At 45.6% G+C, this 18,931-nt stretch overlaps 1 protein-coding gene across 1 annotated transcript in view; it reads right to left on the bottom strand.

Moving 5' to 3' along the window:
- The window catches only part of LOC139380657 (collagen alpha-2(IV) chain-like), a 113,796-nt gene that overhangs the window by 3,557 nt on the left and 91,308 nt on the right, over positions 1-18,931 (bottom strand). The window contains exons 8-44 of the mRNA XM_071123559.1: positions 18,564-18,632; positions 18,448-18,483; positions 16,634-16,687; positions 16,494-16,529; positions 16,331-16,372; positions 16,113-16,184; positions 15,965-16,009; positions 15,195-15,242; positions 15,055-15,090; positions 14,846-14,890; positions 14,635-14,698; positions 14,292-14,402; positions 13,963-14,112; positions 13,756-13,827; positions 13,493-13,644; positions 13,238-13,310; positions 13,016-13,122; positions 12,609-12,792; positions 11,102-11,149; positions 9,506-9,580; positions 9,272-9,370; positions 8,837-9,058; positions 8,557-8,718; positions 8,281-8,451; positions 7,890-8,033; positions 7,632-7,757; positions 7,327-7,508; positions 7,124-7,187; positions 6,618-6,692; positions 6,303-6,410; positions 6,072-6,179; positions 5,721-5,918; positions 5,491-5,607; positions 5,188-5,349; positions 4,911-5,009; positions 4,633-4,779; positions 4,368-4,484 (exon numbers count right to left, since the gene is read on the bottom strand). Of these exons, the coding sequence (XP_070979660.1) occupies positions 4,368-4,484; positions 4,633-4,779; positions 4,911-5,009; positions 5,188-5,349; positions 5,491-5,607; positions 5,721-5,918; positions 6,072-6,179; positions 6,303-6,410; positions 6,618-6,692; positions 7,124-7,187; positions 7,327-7,508; positions 7,632-7,757; positions 7,890-8,033; positions 8,281-8,451; positions 8,557-8,718; positions 8,837-9,058; positions 9,272-9,370; positions 9,506-9,580; positions 11,102-11,149; positions 12,609-12,792; positions 13,016-13,122; positions 13,238-13,310; positions 13,493-13,644; positions 13,756-13,827; positions 13,963-14,112; positions 14,292-14,402; positions 14,635-14,698; positions 14,846-14,890; positions 15,055-15,090; positions 15,195-15,242; positions 15,965-16,009; positions 16,113-16,184; positions 16,331-16,372; positions 16,494-16,529; positions 16,634-16,687; positions 18,448-18,483; positions 18,564-18,632 (3,820 nt within the window). The remainder of the gene's footprint in view (positions 1-4,367; positions 4,485-4,632; positions 4,780-4,910; positions 5,010-5,187; positions 5,350-5,490; positions 5,608-5,720; positions 5,919-6,071; positions 6,180-6,302; positions 6,411-6,617; positions 6,693-7,123; positions 7,188-7,326; positions 7,509-7,631; positions 7,758-7,889; positions 8,034-8,280; positions 8,452-8,556; positions 8,719-8,836; positions 9,059-9,271; positions 9,371-9,505; positions 9,581-11,101; positions 11,150-12,608; positions 12,793-13,015; positions 13,123-13,237; positions 13,311-13,492; positions 13,645-13,755; positions 13,828-13,962; positions 14,113-14,291; positions 14,403-14,634; positions 14,699-14,845; positions 14,891-15,054; positions 15,091-15,194; positions 15,243-15,964; positions 16,010-16,112; positions 16,185-16,330; positions 16,373-16,493; positions 16,530-16,633; positions 16,688-18,447; positions 18,484-18,563; positions 18,633-18,931) is intronic.

The raw sequence follows: 18,931 nt of genomic DNA on the forward strand, positions 1-18,931 counted from the left end.
CAGTGGAGAAGGTGGAAAGCTTCAAGTTCCTCGGCGTACACATCACTGACAAACTGAAGTGGTCCATCCACACAGACAGTGCTACTGCGCCTTCTTCAGGAGGCTGAAGAAATTTGTCTTGGCACCTAACACACCTCACAAACTTTTAGAGATGCACAATTGAGAGCGTCCTGTCGGGCTGTATTACTGCCTGGTATGGCAACTGCCCCACCCACAACCGCAGGGCTCTCCAGAGGGTGGTGCTGTCTGCCCAACGCATCACCGGGGGCAAACTACCCTCCAGGACACCTACAGCACCCGATGTCACAGGAAGACCAAAAAGATCATTAAGGACAACAACAACCCGAGCCACTGCCTGTTCACCCCGCTATCATCCAGAAGGCGAGTTCAGTGCAGGTGCATCAAAGCTGGGACGTGAAAAAGAGACTGAAAAACAGCTTCGATCTCAATGCCATCAGACTGTTAAATAGCCATCACTAGCACCTTAGAGGCTGCTGCCCGATATACATAAACTTGAAATCACTGGCCACTTTAATAATGGAACACTAGTCACTTTAATAATGTTTACATATTTTGCATTACTCATCACATACCTATATACTGAATTATATTCTACTGTACTGTATTTTAGTCTATGCATTACTCATCTCATACCTATATACTGAATTCTATTCTACTGTACTGTATTTTAGTCTATGCCGCTCTGACATTGCTCATCCAAATATATACAGTGAAAGTATTCGGCCCCCTTGAACTTTGCGACCTTTTGCCACATTTCAGGCTTCAAACATAAAGATATAAAACTGTATTTTTTTGTGAAGAATCAACAACAAGTGGGACACAATCATAAAGTGGAACGACATTTATTGGATATTTCAAACTTTTTTAACAAATCAAAAACTGAAAAATTGGGCGTGCAAAATTATTCAGCCCCCTTAAGTTAATACTTTGTAGCGCCACCTTTTGCTGCGATTACAGCTGTAAGTCGCTTGGGGTATGTCTCTATCAGTTTTGCACATCGAGAGACTGAATTTTTTTCCCATTCCTCCTTGCAAAACAGCTCGAGTTCAGTGAGGTTGGATGGAGAGCATTTGTGAACAGCATTTTTCAGTTCTTTCCACAGATTCTCGATTGGATTCAGGTCTGGACTTTGACTTGGCCATTCTAACACCTGGATATGTTTATTTTTGAACCATTCCATTGTAGATTTTGCTTTATGTTTTGGATCATTGTCTTGTTGGAAGACAAATCTCTGTCCCAGTCTCAGGTCTTTTGCAGACTCCATCAGGTTTTCTTCCAGAATGGTCCTGTATTTGGCTCCATCCATCTTCCCATCAATTTTAACCATCTTCCCTGTCCCTGCTGAAGAAAAGCAGGCCCAAACCATGATGCTGCCACCACCATGTTTGACAGTGGGGATGGTGTGTTCAGCTGTGTTGCTTTTATGCCAAACATAACTTTTGCATTGTTGCCAAAAAGTCCAATTTTGGTTTCATCTGACCAGAGCACCTTCTTCCACATGTTTGGTGTGTCTCCCAGGTGGCTTGTGGCAAACTTTAAACGACACTTTTTATGGATATCTTTAAGAAATGGCTTTCTTCTTGCCACTCTTCCATAAAGGCCAGATTTGTGCAATATGCGACTGATTGTTGTCCTATGGACAGAGTCTCCCACCTCAGCTGTAGATCTCTGCAGTTCATCCAGAGTGATCATGGGCCTCTTGGCTGCATCTCTGATCAGTCTTCTCCTTGTATGAGCTGAAAGTTTAGAGGGACGGCCAGGTCTTGGTAGATTTGCAGTGGTCTGATACTCCTTCCATTTCAATATTATCGCTTGCACAGTGCTCCTTGGGATGTTTAAAGCTTGGGAAATCTTTTTGTATCCAAATCCGGCTTTAAACATCTTCACAACAGTATCTCGGACCTGCCTGGTGTGTTCCTTGTTCTTCATGATGCTCTCTGCGCTTTTAACGAACCTCTGAGACTATCACAGTGGTGGATTGTATTTATCATCATTAGTCATTTAGGTCAACATTGGATCATTCAGAGATCCTCACTGAACTTCTGGAGAGAGTTTGCTGCACTGAAAGTAAAGGGGCTGAATAATTTTGCACGCCCAATTTTTCAGTTTTTGATTTGTTAAAAAAGTTTGAAATATCCAATAAATGTCGTTCCACTTCATGATTGTGTCCCACTTGTTGTTGATTCTTCACAAAAAAATACAGTTTTATATCTTTATGTTTGAAGCCTGAAATGTGGCAAAAGGTCGCAAAGTTCAAGGGGGCCGAATACTTTCGCAAGGCACTGTATATATTCTTAATTCCATTCCTTTACTTTAGATGTGTGTATTGTTGTGAAATTGTTAGCTATTACTTATTACTGCACTGTTGGAGCTAGAAACACAAGCATTTTGCTACACCCGCAATAACATCTGCTAAACACGTGTATGTGACCAATAACATTTGATTGAAATGCCTCTGTGAATAAGAGAGAAATTGTGTGCAATTTATTCATATGGTTCTTTTTAATTTGTGAGTGGTTAAAATGAATTTAATATAACATGAAATAACACTTTCAGACAGTAGGGAACCGTGAGGGCCTTCTATGTATATATTGTTATTTTCATCTTTACAATCATTTTAATGATCTTCTGATTTCATCTCTTCTGTTTGTGATGGAAAGAGAAGGGTTAGGTTAATACTGAGGATAAAGAAATATCCAGGATTGTTCTTTGGTGGTCTCTGTGTAGAAAAGTCGAGCTGGCTCAACCAGCCAATGGCCTTCAGAAGCTGGACAGAAGTCCTCTGCCATTCAACTGTATTAGAACAGAATTTTGGAGTGACAGTGGAATTAACCAATCACATTTTGACTTGCAATATGTAGCACAGATTTTTTTATTTTTAAAGTGAGCGCAAAAGCAAATAATCAGTGGTGCAAGCTGTAGTTTTCCCATAATGCAAGTAACATTACCTAGATTGTGTTGTGGTAATGTGACAATGGCCACAGCGTCTGCAGCAGCTGTTCCCAACTTTAAGGTGGATGTTGTTGCTCAGTTATTAGCATCACCTTTTTCAAGATTATCTTTCAAACTTCGCATACAAATTATCATCATCTGGTGAGTGGCACTGTTTTTTGTTGCAGCTTGCTTGCTGTTAGCTACAGTATCTCTTGGAAAATAATGACATTGGTGCATTTAAACTTTAGATCACCGGTTAGTGGGATGACCGTGATACAATATATTTATTTGCAATGGGAAGTAATAGATAAATAATAAATAAATAAAATCTATACTGTGTGTCACACGGCAATGTCTGTGCCGGTTCTGTCTCTGTGTGCAGCAGCCCGAAGTGCAGCAGCCTGTTTGATTAATTCATAATGCCATCAAAAGGCATTGTTCCTCCTTCACTAGAACTAGAATGGTCTGACTACAGAAGATATCATGTCAGGTGCATTAAGTGAAGCTATGTTTTCTGTTATATCCTAGATGTCTTTTTTTTTTTTCTTATTATATTTTTTTTTTTGAATTTTACCCCTTTTTCTCCCCAATTTCGTAGTATCCAATTGTTGTAGTAGCTACTATCTTGTCTCATCGCTACAACTCCCGTACGGGCTCGGGAGAGACGAAGGTTGAAAGTCATGCGTCCTCCGATACACAACCCAACCAAGCCGCACTGCTTCTTTAACACAGCGCACATCCATCCAAGCCAGCCACACCAATGCGCCAGAGGAAACACCGTGCCACCTTGGTTAGCGTACACTGCGCCCAGCCCGCCACAGGAGTCGCTGGTGCGCAATGAGACAAGGACACCCCTACCGATCAAGCCCTCCCTAACCCGGGCGACGCTAGGCCAATTGTGCGTCGCCCCACGGACCTCCCGGTCGTGGCCGGTTACGACAGAGCCTGGGCGCGAACCCAGGGACTCTGATGGCACAGCTGGCGCTGCAGTACAGCGCCCTTAACCACTGCGCCACCCGGGAGGCCCATATCCTAGATTTCTGATACAATGTATTGGAAGATTTTTGGTCCCTCTGAAGGCCTAAATCCTATAGTCACGGTTCGCCGATGCTTTCAGGTAAAACAAGAGAACTATGAGAACTGTCAATGGAATACAGGTTTTAATTCATTTCAGATCAGCCACCTAAAATCCTGGCCCCTTCAGCACTAAACTAATTACATAACTAATAATCCCTACAGACCATGGGTAATTTCTCTCATAAAACACCTGCGGCTCATTCAGACAAATAACACTCTGACCCAAACCCTGGTGGAAACTAGCTCCCTGCCTCACTCCCATTCTTAATCCCTTAATCCAGGCCTGATTGCTGTAATTCTTATATTCCCTGGCGTGGCTGCCTTACTGTACCTACCTTCCATGCCCTGAAGACCAAGGTGGCCCCTCCCTCCGTCATTTCCACGGTACCCAGGGGTACCCGGTCTGCCACCCACCCCTGGCATCCCCTTCTGCCCCTGGGGGCCCAGGTAGCCTAAATGGGAAGGGGGGGGGGGGAATTCAGTGAAGAAAGTCAGCCAACCCTACAGAAGTGCTTGTATAAAGAACAACATTTGACATAGAGAAGTATACAACAATATTGTTACACAATATAAGGTAGTTGTGCTGCTGGATCCTCCTACCTGGAGCTCCAGGGGGTCCTTTCGGGCCAGTCTCCCCTCGTACCCCCTCTGGTCCTCGGATGCCCTGAGGCCCTGGAGCACCCCTTTCTCCTGGCATCCTGGGGGGGACTGGGGCTGGGCCCTGGTTACCTGGGGCTCCCGGGTAACCTGCAGGACCAGACCAGGTCACACACATTTTGTACGTGTTAAACAGGCAACTTTAATAATAGTGTAGGTGATTTTCAGGTGAATTATAGTGAGGTGCAGCGTGATATCAAACCGAGGGAGATGATGTCTACCTATGAGTCCAGTATTTCCTTTTGGGCCAGAAGGACCTCGGTCTCCTTGGAAACCAAACCTACCAGGAATTCCCATCATCCCTTGCTCTCCCTTCACACCTTTGGGACAAAAACCATGGCTGTTACTAATTTTACTGTTTCAGTACAAAGTAACCAGCTCAATAATCCCTCCTTGTCAAATGTGAAACAGACAGCGATCTACGATGGATAATAAAACTCAATTATGGATTGTATTTTGGAATTCCCACTCGGGCTACTATAATTCTATGATCTGTACCTTTCTTCCCAGACACTCCACTCTGTCCTTTGTAGCCTGATGGTCCCTGATCCCCCTGCTTTCCTTTCAGACCAGAGAATCCAGGGAAGCCATAGTGGCCAGCTAAACCCTTCTCTCCGTATGGAGAGGGCTCACCAGGATATCCACGGGGCCCAGGGAAACCTATGAAACAGAACAATCATTATTAGCACACCAAATACACACACCAAGCGAACACATCCCACACACCATGCACACCACATCCCAGAGGATAAATACTTAGTTAATCTACTGTAAATCCACGCATTCCCCACTCTACTATACCTGGCAGCCCTTTGGGCCCAGGGAAGCCAGGGTCTCCTGATGGTCCAGGTTTGTCTGAGGTGCCCTGTGGTCCTTGGGGGCCCTGAAACCCTGGGAGTCCCACCTGGCCCTGGTCACCTGAGTACAAGGGACAAAAAAGAAGGGGGAGATCTTAGATACTTTGAAACACGAAATGTCCTCCAAAACTTGTAACAAAAAGATGCCATGTGTCTTTTGGAGCAATGACTAACCTGGTTGTCCTTGAACGCCCTTCAAACCCAGCGATCCTGGGGTCCCGACCTCTGAGTTGGGTATACCTGTCTCACCCCTCGTTCCCTTAGCACCAGGAACACCTGGGGTTCCCAAGTTATCCTGACCTGGAAGTCCAGGGATGCCCTTCTCACCCTTCAGTCCATCCAGTCCCAATATACCCTTCAGTCCAGGAAAACCTGCAGAAAGGAGCAGATCAAACACAATGATAAGGCAAAGGTGTTGTGTGTGCACACCCATGCTTGTGTGTGTGTGTGTGTGTGTGTGTGTGTGTGTGTGTGTGTGTGTGTGTGTGTGTGTGCGCGTGTGTGTGTGCGAGTGTGTATGTGTACCTCTCTGTCCTGGGAAGCCTGGCCGTCCATTTGTGCCTGATTCTCCGGGGATCCCAGGCCATCCCTTCGTACCCTGGTTGCCTTGAAACCCTCCTTGACCATCAGATCCTGGAGACAGCAACCACAGTCAGACACAAACAACAGTCATATACAGGAAACAGTCAGACACAGGCAATGAATGACACTCATTTAAAAAATGTGACCAACATGGTAGGAAGTCAAGTCTCTTACCTAGAGGTCCTCCTATGCCAGGCTCTCCCAGCCCCCCTTTCATGCCATCAATACCATGGAAACCACCACCGCCCCTGTCTCCCGGATTCCCAATGTAACCCTTCTGACCTTTAGGGAGAGACAGAGGGCATCAGGAACACTGCTTCCATGTTAACGCATCTCAGACAGCATCTTAGTAAAACTAGACTCATTTTCTTCATCTGTTCTGTTATCAATATGGTGGAGGCCTACCACCACCAGGTGCACTGTGTTTTCTCTCACCAGTCCACAGTTCCTAATGCAAATGAAGGAAGAAAGCCTCAATGAGTGACTCACCTGGAACCCCTGGGAAACCATCCTCCCCCCTCAGTCCTGTGGATCCAGGCATGTCGATTATGGGACCCTCCTCACCTGGAGAAGAAAACAATGAGGCGTATTTCAGCCAGTGCCTTTCACTACTCACTCTTCTCTTCTTTAAATGTTAAATAGTCCTGGGACTTTTGCTTCAAATCCAAGTGCTTAACAAAGACAAGCTTAAACTGAGTTGAAACAGCTGGAAAGTGAAGTTTGGATGACTACTGGCGTCTACGGCAGTGGAGGCTGCTGAGGGGAGGACGGCTCATAATAATGGTTGGAATGGAGCGAATGGAATGTCATCAGAAACCATGTAGAAACCACGTAGAAACCACGTAGAAACCATGTGTTCGATACCATTTCACTTATTTTCCGCTACAGTAACTACCACTAGCCGTCCTCCCCAATTAAGGTGCCACCAACCTCCTGTGGTCTACGGTACTGTACTTATCCATCTGTGAGATTTGGGACAGACAGGGGCGTCATACCTTTGACACCCTTCACTCCTGGATCTCCTAAAGATCCGTAGGCACCCGGGGTACCTTTCTCCCCCTAAGAAACAAACACAAGAAACACCACATTAGATCGGACAGAGATGTGTCTAACCTGTTTGTAGGACATGTTTAGCAACAACAATAAAGGGGGCTGGCTGCAGCAGAGATACAATTGGAACCAGACTACATGGTCTCACCCTGTGACCAGACATCCCAGGAAAGCCGCTGATTCCGTTTGATCCAGTCGGACCTGGCATTCCTTTTGGCCCTGGAAGTCCCTGCGCCCCTGGGTTGCCTGGGAAACCCTTCTCATCGCTGGGGTCTCCGGGAACGCCATGGTAGCCCTCCATACCCGGAACTCCGGGAAAACCTTTCGGACCTGTAGAAGAGAAGTGGGGAAGGTGAAGAAGGGATGAGAATGAGAGGAGTGAAATTAAAAGGAGAGAAGGATGAGAGTATGTGAATAAAGAAGAGCGGGAGGATGTGTGAGGATATGAATCACCTCTGGGTCCAGTAAATCCGATTTGTCCTAGGGTTCCATCTTCTCCCTTGGTCCCCTTCATGTCATTGATGATCTGACGAGGGATGAGGGGTTTCTCGCCTGGCAGGCCACTCAGACCACGTTCACCTAGGAGACAGCTGGTTTAAGTGTGAGTGTCCAATCAGATAGAAGGATCTGATAAAGAGTAAGAGAAAGACAGGGAAAGAGAGTGGTAGAGCACAGAAAGACACATCATTCTAATTGACAGTTCAGTCTCACCCTTTGAACCATAGTCGCCCATGATTCCTTTCTGTCCAAATCCGCCAGGTATGCCATCCTCTCCCTTCTGTCCAGAGAAGCCCTTCAGGCCCGACTCACCGGGCATACCTCCAAACCCTGACATGCCACGAGAACCTTTGATACCTGGAACAGGAAGTGACATCACAGATCAGGAGGAACGTCCTTACAGCAGCATGTGGCTATTATATATTTCAGCATTACTCACTGCAAAACTCCAGTGCGACATTGTATCCTCATATCAACTCTTCATCGGGAAATGACGTGGAATGTGATCAGAGTATGACCATACTGTATATGACCACGAACTCTATAATTAGAACATTGGACAGAACATGACTCCACTGAGTATAGTATGTGTATAGTAAGTAACCTTTGAACCCTGGCAGGCCAGAGTGTCCTGTAGGTCCTGGCTCTCCAGGGTCACCCAGGTGTCCGGTGTTTCCCTCAGCACCCAGACCTCCAAACTCCCCTGGTGTCCCCTTCAGTCCTATTGGCCCCGGGGCGCCAGGGTCGCCCTGATCACCCCTGCCTCCGCTCAAACCTGGAAGATACCAATACACAGTGTATTAGCTGTGAGTCAAAGAGTTCCTCTTCAAAGCAAATAAAAAAAGTTCATAAAGAGAAATTAGTCAGTTGTGTGTCTGACCTGGTTGTCCGATGCTTCCTGTTGGTCCATGGACTCCAGCCTGTCCGGGTACACCTTTCCAGCCGTACTTCCCAGCAGCTCCCGGTCTTCCTTGCTCCCCCTGTAGACCTGAAGGACCCACGTCGCCCTTGAACCCAATCATCCCAGGCATGCCACCCATCCCTGAGAGAGACGGGCAGAGAGAGAAGCCATTACAATAGCTATACATTACCACTCTTGAAAAGGTGGAGACATTGTAGTTGTCAACTTCAGTACACTGGTACGTTATGGTAGTACCCACCTGGGTAGCCCTCGTTTCCAGGCTCTCCGCTAAAACCTTTAGGTCCCTGCTCTCCAGGAAGACCCACTTCTCCAGTTTGTCCGGTCGACGCTCCCCAGATCTCTCCGTGTGGTCCCTTTTCCCCGGACTCCCCGTCCCGACCCTGTTGGCCTGGCAGACCTTGATCTCCAGGTTTACCCTTGGCGCCGGGCTGACCCAAGTCTCCACGGGGGCCAGTGAAACCTGAGAGAGGACCAGACCATCAGAACTATCACCATCAGCTGGTAGGAGGTTAGAACCTGGACTAAGATGTAATAAGTATTAAAGCACTATAGTACTCTATAGTGTATCCATTACAAGTGAGAGTAAATGTACCTGTGTAGAGGGATCGAATGTTATGTGTCTGTAACTAGAGCAAAAAGACTACTATTACAGCTAAAGCAGCAACATGATTACCTGGCTGTCCGGGAGACCCTCCTATGCCTTGCTCTCCTATCTCTCCTTTGGCCCCGTCATCTCCAAGTGGACCTGTGAATCCATTTTGACCTGGGATGCCTGAAGCACAGACAAAAGGACATACAGGAAGTTAATCATAAATGTGAATCTTGACAGGAAAAGACCATGCAGGGCATATGACACATTTTCAGTTTTGCAATCTAAAGCTCAAACTGAACTTAAAGAAAACGTTACCTGGGAAACCCACTAACCCTTGGGGTCCTGGTGGTCCTGGCATACCGGGTGGTCCGGGTACGGCATCACAATCGCCTGAGTAAAAATAACACACAATGGGCATATTTAGATTGTATCAATAATTACGATGAGAACGGTCCTCCTTTTATAACTGCTGTTTCACTACTGTCTAATGAAGCTCTACTCCACATCTCATACTGTACATATCTGTGGAAACTTCTGTGCGTTTGCCTGCTTGTTGCCTTGGTTCGACGTTACTGTTGCCCAGTGTGGATTGTGGATCAGAGCATAGCGAAGATAAAATAATGTATACATATTAGCCAATTAACCAAAGACTACAAGACAAGACAAGACTATGACGGGAGAAACCAGTTACAAAATAGTAGTGCACTTAACTCTTAGTCTATACACAGTGAGCACGGTTACATGCACACAATAATACGGTTATTGGGAATAGTCAGATTAATATACTAGTTTGATTTAAACATGTCATGCTTTGAAGAATGATTTCCCTAATAATCCTGTTTACATGGACACATCTGAAATCAGGCCACCTGATGGGACTTGAAATCAGGTTGCCTGATGGGACTTGAAATCAGGCTACCTGATGGGACTTGAAATCAAGCTACCTGATGGGACTTGAAATCAAGCTACCTGATGGGACTTCAAATCAGGCCACCTGATGGGACTTCAAATCAGGCTACCTGGTGGGACTTCAAATCAGGCTACCTGGTGGGTCTTCAAATCAGGCCACCCGATGGGACTTCAAATCAGGCCACCCGATGGGACTTCAAATCAGGCCACCCGGTGGGACTTCAAATCAGGCCACCCGGTGGGACTTCAAATCAGGCTACCTGGTGGGACTTCAAATCAGGCTACCTGGTGGGACTTCAAATCAGGCTACCCGGTGGGACTTCAAATCAGGCTACCCGGTGGGACTTCAAATCAGGCTACCTGGTGGGACTTCAAATCAGGCTACCTGGTGGGACTTCAAATCAGGCTACCTGGTGGGACTTCAAATCAGGCTACCTGGTGGGACTTCAAATCAGGCCACCTGGTGGGACTTTGATAAATGCAGAAAATCACCAATCAAAATAAACGTTCTACCACTGCGACCATGTTATTTTGTGAAGCATATTTGATTCTGAGTTCGGACATATACAGTTTGTATGTGAAAACTATTTCTAAGATGAATACTTTTCTTTCTGAACTCACTTCATTTGCACAAAAGAAGGAAGCTCGCACTGCTTGTGCAAGCACATGCGCAGAGCATATATACACCATTGTTACTCTGATTAAGGCATTTACATGTCCTAATAATTTGAAAGATTGCCTAGAAAACCAGGTGTTTTTAATTGGCGTATCCTTACATTGACTATGACCTTATGCTGATTAAGTTAAGCCGAGTAAAGTGTTTACATGACTAATGCAATACTTGGCTTACTACCATAATCAGTTTAATATCAAATTATTTGTGTGCATGTAAACATACTCACTGACTGTAAACAAACCTAAGACAGAAAGGCTACGGAAGTAAAGCACCAGTAGAAAAGTAGAGAAAGGTTAATGTAATGAAAATGCTGTTACTCCAGCTACCTTTGTCATTCAGTCGTCCATCTCCTCTCGGACTACAGCCAGACACTCCTTTCAATGGCAATAAGAGCGATTGGAAAGAGAGAGGGAGAAAGAAAAAGAGAGACATTCAACATAAGGGTTAGAAAAGCTCAAGCATGATCTCATACAAGCACTGTTGGGGCTGGTTTGAGTGATGCAGACAGACTGCATCAGGGCTCATCTGGAGAGAGAGATGAGGAAAGTGGAAGCATCATTTCAATCATGGACACAAGCAGGATTGGGCAAAAATGTCAAAATACAGTTACAAAATACCATAAATATTAATGTATCAAAATAAACTTTAAAATACATGTATTTTGTATTTTCAAATGCAGAAATACATTTGCAAGTAGTTGGCCCGAACAGCAACAACATTCTCAGTAATGGTAACAGAAACGTTTTACTTGCTATGACTGTGATGTGTTGTTGTTTATCTACCTTAGAATGCACTGACTGTAAGTCACTCAGGATAAGAGTGTCTGCTCTATAACCAAAATGTAAATCTATGTGTGAATATGAACATACCAAAATGAACTGCAAATCACACTGGGTATTATGATTGGCCTTGTTTCTGGGCAGATCTCATTACAATAATACTAAGCATGCTTTGCAATTGTTCATTTTTACATTCTGACTTACATTCTACGTTTATATTTAGTTCATTTAGCAGACACTCTTATCACACCATAGTGCCATCAGACTTCTGATACCAATGCAGGGTGAAAGGGGACCACAAAAGTTTTTTTTTTTTTTTTTACCTTTATTTTAACTAGGCAAGTCAGTTAAGAACAAATGACGGCCTACACCGAACGACACTGGGCCAATTGTGCGCCGCCCTATGGGACTATCAATCACGGCCAGATGTGATACAACCTGGATTTGAACAAGGGACCGTAGTGACTCTTCTTGCACTGAGATGCAGTGCCTTAGACCACTGCACCACTCGGGAGCCCTAGTTCAGCCCAGTGTAATACAAATGACTCAAAATACTCAGAAGTCATTGAAATACATGTAACAGAAATACTGCCCATCTCTGGACACACGGGTATAAGATGTTCTGCACAGCCCATTCATGACAAGGCCTTGGAGTCTACAACTATGGGGAAAGGGGATACCTAGTCACTTGCACGACTGAATGCAGTAAATCAGAGAGGTATCGAGGGCTGCATTAATCGATGTCATCGGCACCCGGGGAGCACTTGTTTTTTGGGGTCAACTGCCTTGCTCAAGGGCAGAACGGAATATTTTTTACAACTTGCCGGCTCGGGGATTCAAACCAGCGAACTTTCGGTTACTGGCCCAATGCTCTTAACCGCTAAGATACCTGCCGCCCCCTACTACAACTAGTCTTTCTGTTTTCCCCACAATTAACGGAGGAGGAGAGAGGGTAGATAGAGAAGAAAATAATGAGAAAGTTCAAGAGAGATAAGAGAGTGATTGGGAAAGACAGCGAGAGAAAGAGAGATAAAAGAGGGAGAGGGTAACACACCTGGATCTCCAGCTCGACCTTCGACACCAGCGTAACCCGGCTCCCCATCATCGCCTTGTAACCCTCTGACGCCTTTAGTGGCACCTAGAACCCGTCCCGGTTCTCCCATCTGTCCAAACAACCCAGGGAGACCCGACCGGCCAGGATAACCTTTTTCTCCAGTGAGTCCCTCAGGTGCGTCCCCCTAGAACAGAGAACACAGGACAGATAGCTCAGAACATATCCCTCCCTGTAATGCTAAAGATCTACACAGCTGCATTGGCTTGAACAGCTAATATTATAGACACATTATCAGGTAGAAAGTGTTTGAGGTGCTTGAACAGCAGGTTATCCATGAGAAAGTAGGTAGTGGGAAAGACAAGAATGGGTATTTAGTGGGTATTATGTTGCACTAGTAGGCCACTTACTGAAAGACCACGGTTCCCAGGGAATCCATTGATCCCACTTGGCCCAGGGAAGCCCTGCAATCCTGGTTCACCAGTCGCACCCGGGTCTCCTGGGTCCCCAGCATATCCTGTAGAGTTCACACACAAACGCACTCATTTACACATTGCTTAATGGTGTCTCACACTCACCAATGCGTAAAGGATATACAAGTGTGTGAAAAGAAAGAATAAGAAATGCTCCACCTTTCTCTTTGGCCCAAATTAACTCGCCCTTCCTGCCCTTTGGACCCGGTTGTCCTGTGGCACCAGGGAACCCCTATGGAGGAAAGAAATACGGGACATATAGTAGGGGAATAGGAAGCCAGTGAGAGAGAATTGGAGAGGGAAAAAAAATATTAAGAGAAATGTTTAAGATGAACGATGCCCTACTGAAAGTGATGTGTGATATTTGTTACGAGGTAGACGTTGTCAAGCTGAGGTAGTGTTAGTTGTTCTTACAGGCAGTCCGATGACACCTCGGGGTCCTGGCTCGCCTGGATCGCCCTGCTGACCAAACTCGCCACTCATTCCAGGGTCGCCTTGGCTACCAGCAGGGCCAGGCAGGCCCGGAGGAGAGTGGACAATGTTGCACTCACACAACCCGTGATCACCTAAAACACATACACAACACAGATCAGCTGTACTGTAAGACATAACATGTGAGCATTCAGCGCACAAACGTACATCACGGATTACATGTTTGAATAAACACACACTCTAACCTTTCAGTCCTTTTCTCCCCGCAGAGCCTGGCCGCCCTCTCGACCCAGCAAATCCCTTGTAGAAGTCCGCCCCTGCAGATATTTTGACACATACACATATTAAGAAACACATTTACAACTCACAACAATTCCTTTAATATCATTCCATCATACTAAACAACCTTTTAATAAAATATCAATATGAATCTCTTTCATGTCCACACTCACATGATCCTGGTGGTCCAGGTGGGCCCCTTAACCCAGATATTCCGCCGATACCTGGGGGTCCGGGGCTAAGAGCAGGGATACCTGGCTCTCCAGGTGGGCCCGTCTCTCCTTTTATCCCCGGTTCCCCAAACGGACCCCACAGGTACTCCACTGTTGGCGCATGAGGGATAAGGGAGATAAAACAGTGCACAACTTGTTAACAATACAATTATAATAATTGTTATTATACCATATTAACAAGTACAATAGATCTACATCACTGTAACTAGTGTAAAAAACCATCTAAAACTACTGGCCACTGACTAGATAAGTAAGGGTTTGGAACTGACCTTGTATTTGACTATCACTCTTCCTAGCAGGAGGTCCAGCCCGGCCTGGCAGACCTTTCTCCCCCTGCAAACCCATCTCTCCCTGGGGTCCCAGCTGTCCAGGGGGACCAACTACATCCCCACCCCAACATGGACATCAATCAGTAGCAATATAACAATCAGTATTATAACAATAAAACAGTAAGCAATATATTATAACAACGCTACAAGCTAGTCTTTAATGTTCAACATCATTTTCAATGAAAGGCTGACTACGTGGAGAAAGACGATACTATATATTGATAGTTGATAGATAGTTGATGCTGATAGAAAAGTGATTGATGAGTTGATTGGCTAATCATACCTCTGTTAGGCCCTCCTGAGGGACCTTCATAATAGATCAACTCCCCAGGTTCTCCGATGGCACCCTAAAAATAATCCCCATCTGTTAAAATCTACCACATGTATATAGCTTGCGTGTTCGGATTTGAATGAAAGTTTAGAATGGACCACTGTCCAATCAAAGATTTGATAGTATCACAGTGTTTTGATGTGTGTATCAACTGTAGGATCACCTTTTGGCCATCTCTGCCCCTAAATCCTGGTTCTCCAAGGTCCCCCTAAAGGGAAAGATGGCGGGAGAGAGTTTATGAGAAAGGTGTCAAGCTCCATCAAGAGCACAAAAGATACAACTGTAACATCTCTATTAGCCCACAAAGACCAACACATAATACTGACTGCAATAATATGGAGATCTTGGCATTGTTATGCCACACAAACATACCCTTAGTCCTTGCTCTCCATCCCGACCAGGGACACCCTGAAAGAACACACAAGGATATTCAACAAGCAGCAAAGAAGGGTTCAATAAGGTATAATAATGTATGTGTAATTTGTACAGTATAATGTTTGTGTGATACTAACCCTTTGCCCAGGCATCCCCATAATCCCAGTCTCTCCTTTGTTGTCAGCCTGATAAGTATTGATTCAATCACATTTTATTTGTCACATACTTCGTAAACAACAAGTGTAGACTAACAGTGAAATGCTTACTTACGGGCCCTTCCCAACAATGTAGTGAGACAGAAAATAGAGAAATAATAGAAAAGTAATAACAGGTAATAATAAAATGTATAATAAATACACAATGAGTAACGATAACTTGGCTACACAGGGTACCAGTACCGTGTCTATGTGCAGGGGTACGAGGTTATTGAGGTAGATATGTACCTATAACTAGGAATAAAGTGACAACAGGATAGATAATAAACAGTAGCAGCAGCGTATGTGATGAGACAAAAAAGTTAGTGCAAAATGGGCCAATGCAGATAGTCCGGGTAGCTATGTAACTAACTATTTAGCAGCCTTATGACTTGGGAGTAGAAGCTGTTCAGGGCCCGGTTGGTTCCAGACTTGATGCATCGGTACCGCATGCCGTGCGGTAGCAAAGAGAAGAGTCTATGACTAGGGTGGCTGGAGTCTTTGACAATTTTTAGGGCCTTCCTCTGAAAACGCCTGGTATAGAGGTCCTGGATGGCAGGGATTTTGGCCCCAGTGATGTACTGGGCCCTACACACTACCCTCTGTAGGGTCTGGTAGTCGGATGGCAAGCAGTTGCCATACCAAGCGATGATGCAGCCAGTCAAGATGGAACATGGTATTATAGAGACCACAGGAGAAGTGAGGTCACTTACCTCAACTCCAGTTTCACCTTTCAACCCTTTTTCACCCTTTCTGCCCTAGAGGAGACAAAGCAGAACATTGTTAGAGTGATTCAGTTCACACACAATCAAAATATTTATTGTTATTTTTGAACATATTAAAGTGTGGAGCTGTACTGACATAGGGTCCGGTAAGTGGGCTGGTATGAGGATGGGTGGAGTTTCCTGGGGGACCTTGCTGTCCAGCCTCACCCTGTGGTGAGAGAGGGAAGTGCAGTGAGAATCATGCAGCTGAGATGAGGACAGCATTGACAATCATTATTTTTTGAAGTCAAACACATTAAGTGCTGGGCAGTATAAAACTATTTGAAACATACAATTGTCCCTGCAGTCACATACCGCTTCTCCTTTGACCCCCTTCAACACTTTGGTCATGGTGCCCTGAGCAGAAAACACACCAGGTTAAAACCCATCTTTATTATTTTATTTTAATCTCATACACTAGCCATTTATTTTTAATGAGAGATGAAACATAGTACAAATGTTGATGTGAGAACCTTACCTTTGGTCCAGGAAGGCCAGGGAACCCTAATGGGCCCTGAGTCAGGAAACAAACCAGAATAATGATTGGGTATCTATCTAGTACACAGAAGTGTGTATATGGTACAACAACACATTCATATGCACGCACACACCCCTAACCTGTGGTCCTGGGAGTCCTCTGTAGCCCGACCGACCTGGGTAACCCTGAGGACCCTGAGAGTGAGAAGGGAGGATGGAGAAAGACAGAATGTCAGAGTGCAATGTAATTTTTGATATGTAGTTATATATATATATATATATATATATATATATATATATACACTGCTCAAAAAAATTAAGGGAACACTAAAATAACACATCCTAGATCTGAATGAATGAAATATTCTTATTAAATACTTTTTTCTTTACATTGTTGAATGTGCTGACAACAAAATCACACAAAAATGATCAATGGAAATCAAATTTATCAACCCATGGAGGTCTGGATTTGGAGTCAAAATTAAAGTGGAAAACCATACTACAGGCTGATACAACTTTGATGTAATTTCCTTAAAACAAGTCAAAATGAGGCTCAGTAGTGTGTGTGGCCTCCACGTGCCTGTATGACTTCCCTACAACGCCTGGGCATGCTCCTGATGAGGTGGCGGATGGTCTCCTGAGGGATCTCCTCCCAGACCTGGACTAAAGCATCCGCCAACTCCTGGACAGTCTGTGGTGCAACGTGGCGTTGGTGGATGGAGCGAGACATGATGTCCCAGATGTGCTCAATTGGATTCAGGTCTGGGAAACGGGCGGGCCAGTCCATAGCATCAATGCCTTCCTCTTGCAGGAACTGCTGACACACTCCAGCCACATGAGGTCTAGCATTGTATTGCATTAGGAGGAACCCAGGGCCAACCGCACCAGCATATGGTCTCACAAGGGGTCTGAGGATCTCATCTCGGTACCTAATGGCAGTCAGGCTACCTCTGGCGAGCACATGGAAGGTTGTGCGGCCCCCCAAAGAAATGCCACCCCACACCATGACTGACCCATCGCCAAACCGGTCATGCTGGAGGATGTTGCAGGCAGCGGAACGTTCTCCACGGCGTCTCCAGACTGTCGCATGTGCTCAGTGTGAACCTGCTTTCATCTGTGAAGAGCACAGGGCGCCAGTGGCGAATTTGCCAATCTTGGTGTTCTCTGGCAAATGCCAAACGTCCTGCATGGTGTTGGGCTGTAAGCACAACCCCCACCTGTGGACGTCGGGCCCTCATACCACCCTCATGGAGTCTGTTTCTGACCGTTTGAGCAGACACATGCACATTTGTGGCCTGCTGGAGGTCATTTTGTAGGGCTCTGGCAGTGGTCCTCCTGCTCCTCCTTGCACAAAGGCGGAGGTAGCGGTCCTGCTGCTGGGTTGTTGCCCTCCTACGGCCTCCTCCACGTCTCCTGATGTACTGGCCTGTCTCCTGGTAGCGCCTCCATGCTCTGGACACTACGCTGACAGACACAGCAAACCTTCTTGCCACAGCTCGCATTGATGTGCCATCCTGGATGAGCTGCACTACCTGAGCCACTTGTGTGGGTTGTAGACTCCGTCTCATGCTACCACTAGAGTGAAAGCACCGCCAGCATTCAAAAGTGACCAAAACATCAGCCAGGAAGAATAGGAACTGAGAAGTGGTCTGTGGTTATCACCTGCAGAACCACTCCTTTATTGGGGGGGGGGGGGGGGGTCTTGCTAATTGCCTATAATTTCCACCTGTTGTCTATTCCATTTGCACAACAGCATGTGCAATTTATTGTCAATCAGTGTTGCTTCCTAAGTGGACAGTTTGATTTCAAAGAAGTGTGATTGACTTGGAGTTACATTGTGTTGTTTAAGTATTCCCTTTATTTTTTTGAGCAGTGTATATATATAGTATAATGACGCTGGCTATCTTGTACCATAACTTTAGAGTGACAGGGAAAGGCGGCTGCACCATACTTACAACAAATCCAGGATATCCGGGCTGTCCTGAATCTCCCTGTAGAAAAGACACACATTGATAATACTGTAGTACTGATAGCAGGTCTATCCCACAGTTCTCTAACCCTCTTCTCTTACCCTGAACCGCTCCATGTACACACTAAGCTCCAGAGTGTCTCCCTTCTGTCCCTTTCTGCCTGCCTGACCCTGTAGAGAGAGAGAGAGAGAGAGGAGAGAGAGAGAGAGAGGAGAGAGAGAGAGAGGAGAGAGAGAGAGAGAGAGAGAGAGAGAGAGAGAGAGAGAGAGAGAGAGAGAGAGAGAGAGAGAGAGAGAGAGAGAGAGAGAGAGAGAGAGAGAGAGAGAGAGAGAGAGAAGCGGGGGTGAAAAATAAAATGAAAAGATAAAATGAAGGAGATGGAGTTATTCAACGTCTCAGACTACAAGGTGGAATCCATGATATCTCTACAAACGTCTCTGGTGACCTGTCTTTCAGGGCTCTGCCCCAC

The sequence above is a fragment of the Oncorhynchus clarkii genome, chromosome 22 (assembly GCF_045791955.1).
Source record: "Oncorhynchus clarkii lewisi isolate Uvic-CL-2024 chromosome 22, UVic_Ocla_1.0, whole genome shotgun sequence".
In the NCBI taxonomy this organism is placed as follows: Eukaryota; Metazoa; Chordata; class Actinopteri; order Salmoniformes; family Salmonidae; genus Oncorhynchus; species Oncorhynchus clarkii.